This window comes from Sparus aurata, chromosome 16 (genome assembly GCF_900880675.1).
Source record: "Sparus aurata chromosome 16, fSpaAur1.1, whole genome shotgun sequence".
In the NCBI taxonomy this organism is placed as follows: domain Eukaryota; kingdom Metazoa; phylum Chordata; class Actinopteri; order Spariformes; family Sparidae; genus Sparus; species Sparus aurata.
Window position 1 is genome coordinate 4,459,522 of NC_044202.1, and position 2,962 is coordinate 4,462,483.

The following is a 2,962-nucleotide window of genomic DNA, read 5'->3' on the forward strand; positions in this document are numbered from 1 at the left end:
TATTTTTGAATTACGGACGTAGTTCCATCTGTGTGTAAACTTTATACAACTTAATGTAACTTACGTACGTACGTGTTGGGATGTTTCTGACTTAAGTTAGATGTTTTAAACCAAACCTGAACTCTAACCAAACTGTGAGCATAAGAGCAAACGAAGGTCTGGTAGGTCTTTCTTGAGTTCTTGGGATCTTATTTTCCTCTGAGAACAGCTCGTTTATTCACTTATGGAAACAATATCCACATAGTGTCTCTTTAAGGAGCCGGAAATAATGAATTTTCATCCACAGTCGCCCACAAAGTTCAGCTCCAAATGTTGTTTACTGCTCTGAGTTTGTCCTGAAACAGATGGTTCAGGGGATTCATGTTTGGCCTCCGCTGAACTCGACTAGTTTTAAAAGGATGTTTCTGTTAGTTGGGGGAATTTGAGCCATTATTTGCACATATAAAGACGTGATTCATGTATGTTTTTTCTAATGTACTGAATGGACGCTTGTCCTCATTGAGAAGATGCCTTTGAGCCATTTCAGCATGATGTGATTATTATTTCATCATTTCATATGGCTGCGCAATATGCCGTGTTGTCAGTGATTCCAGCGGAAGTCAGAGCTCTGCTGACATGTCAACATGTTACATTTATAATCTAAAGAGATGATTGAGAGACATTCAGGAGATCATTTCTCACGCAGACATATTTCTGACACTGCCGGCCGGCCGGGATCCCTCAGAGGCTTCAGATGTAAATCACACCAGGCTGCGCTTCACATGCGGGCTGGCTGCAGCCTGGAGCCACACTGGTAAAATGACGTGAGTGGTTGACGATGCTAAATGGCAGCACTTGAAATAGCCTACCTGCCAGCCTGCTCACCCACTTGCTGATGCGATCACGACCCTGTTAAGAGCGCTTTCAGCACCGCGGCGCGCTGGACAGCTCCTCCGCCTCGGTTTTGGGTTGTTTTGGTTTTTTTTTACTCTTGGACGAGAAAAGTGGAAAAGAGAAACATTTGAATTTATTTGTTAGGAGCCTTTTTTTTCCACTTTAAGGAGCTAAAACTTTACAGTCACAAAGGGGGAAGAGATGGATATTGATAGACCGGCAAATGTCACCTTTTTTGATTTTGTTGGAGGAGTTCAGCTCCTCCAGGGGGAGGACACCAGGACCGCCATGCCCGTCATCCTCATCGGGATCTGCGTGTCCGGAGCAGTTGGGAATTTGCTCGTTTTGCTGATTTTCATCCGCGACTTTAGGAACGGGAAGGGCTCCGAGGTGAAGGCGCTGCTCGCCTCCCTGGCCTCCACGGACCTGGTGATCCTGCTGCTGTGCGCTCCCGTGCGCGCCGTCACCTACTACAAACAGACGTGGACCTTGGGGAGTTTCGTCTGCAGCACCACGGACTGGTTCCAGCACTCGTGTGTGGTTGCCAAAACTTTAATCCTCGCAGCCTCCACCAGAGCCAAACACACTCTCGTCCCCTGCGCCGCCACGGGGCCCCCGTCCAGCCCGACGTGGATCCACGGAGCCCTGGCGTTCATTTGGACCGTGTCGATGATCTTCCCGATCCCCCAGATGCTTTTCGCCTCCGTGGTGCAGCGTGGCCGCGACACTATCTGCGTCTCTGAGATGCCAGTGTGCGCGTCTGACTTCATGAGTTTGTTCTACAAGATCTACCCAACTGCAACCTTCCTGGTGCCGGTCAGCTTTACGCTCGGCTACTACACAAAAGCGCTGCACTCTGCGGTGAACCACGCGCCAAACCCGCGGCACCAGAGCAAAGTTACGCTGGTTTTGTTGTGTCTGAGCGGCGCGCTCGGGCTCATGCTGCTGCCGGAGTGGGGGACGTTCACCTGGATCAGACTCGGGTACAACAAACCTCCCGTGGGGTTGATCATCTTTGCGCAAGTGCTCCTTTACGCATGCAGCGCCTTCTCTCCGGTGATCCTCATGACCATGTACGACGACGTGCGCCAGGGACTCGTCACCATCTGGTTCACCGCGACCTGCAGAAGCTCGAAGCAGCTCCCGAGGATAATATGTCCGAAAACGGAAGGAAACGGAGCAGAGGCGGGAGCCAACGCCGTCGCCAACGCGGTCTCGACGGAGGGGGACAAGACCATCCCGGACCTGGAGCACTTTTGGACAGGGCGCAGGAACACGCAGGTCGAGGAGGAGCAGGACCCGGTTCCGTGGGAGCGAGAGGAGAAAATGTTGTAGTCGTGAACCAGACGTGAAAGTGTTGTTGTTTTTTTTTTTTTTTAAAAGAAAAAAAAAAAAGTTAAATCAGCTGGTTTCTAGTTTGTTTGACCCACAGTGCAGACCCTCGTTGAGTAGTGGCCTGTTCGCTGTCGTGAGCTTGATTAGATGTAAAATAAAACTTATCATGTTTTGATGTTTCACATATTTCTACTATCTATATTGAATATTTGTCAAGTAGAAAAACACCTTTATTAGAGGAAGTCTGTGCACATGTGATGCCAGTGTAAATATCCATCGAGCATCACGGGGTGTGTTGTGATTCTGTACGTGTGATGAAATAAAAACATTCTCAAATTATGGACTGCTCTGGTTTTTTTTTATTTATTTGCTATAAAAACACTCAGCTCTCCTTAATCACGGATAAAAAATAAAAAAAAACACAATGCAACCATCAAATCTCTCCGTTTAATTCATTCAGGGGGTTATGAGATGACATGCACAGTGAAAACCTTTAAATCATTTCTGCATTATTAAATTCAGGAACTAATCCAGCTGCATGTTTTAAGGTCAATCACGATATTTCAGTTTTAGCAAGCAGGAGTGAGGACACCAAAGGTTGTAACGGTGCATTATGTGGTTTTATTATCATTATTAAGACATTAAAGAACCAGCAACCAGGAAGTTTGACTTGAAATTGTATTTTAAACATGTTCCACCAGTATCCAGGATGTGCATACAAACATATAGTTGATTAAATTAGTTATTTCAGTTT

General features: G+C 46.9%; 1 protein-coding gene across 1 annotated transcript; it reads left to right on the forward strand.

Annotated features, from left to right (window-relative positions):
* Nucleotides 1–411: 411 nt before the first annotated feature.
* LOC115566457 (probable G-protein coupled receptor 151) lies at nt 412–2,547 on the forward strand. Its single transcript, XM_030392360.1, has one exon. The coding sequence runs from the start codon at nt 1,075–1,077 to the stop codon at nt 2,206–2,208; it is 1,134 nt and encodes a 377-aa protein (XP_030248220.1). The 5' UTR covers nt 412–1,074; the 3' UTR covers nt 2,209–2,547.
* Nucleotides 2,548–2,962: the final 415 nt, after the last annotated feature.

What these genes read in the sequence shown, in the direction of transcription:
- LOC115566457 (XM_030392360.1), top strand. Translation starts at nt 1,075, where the DNA reads ATGGATATTGATAGACCGGCAAATGTCACCTTTTTTGATTTTGTTGGA.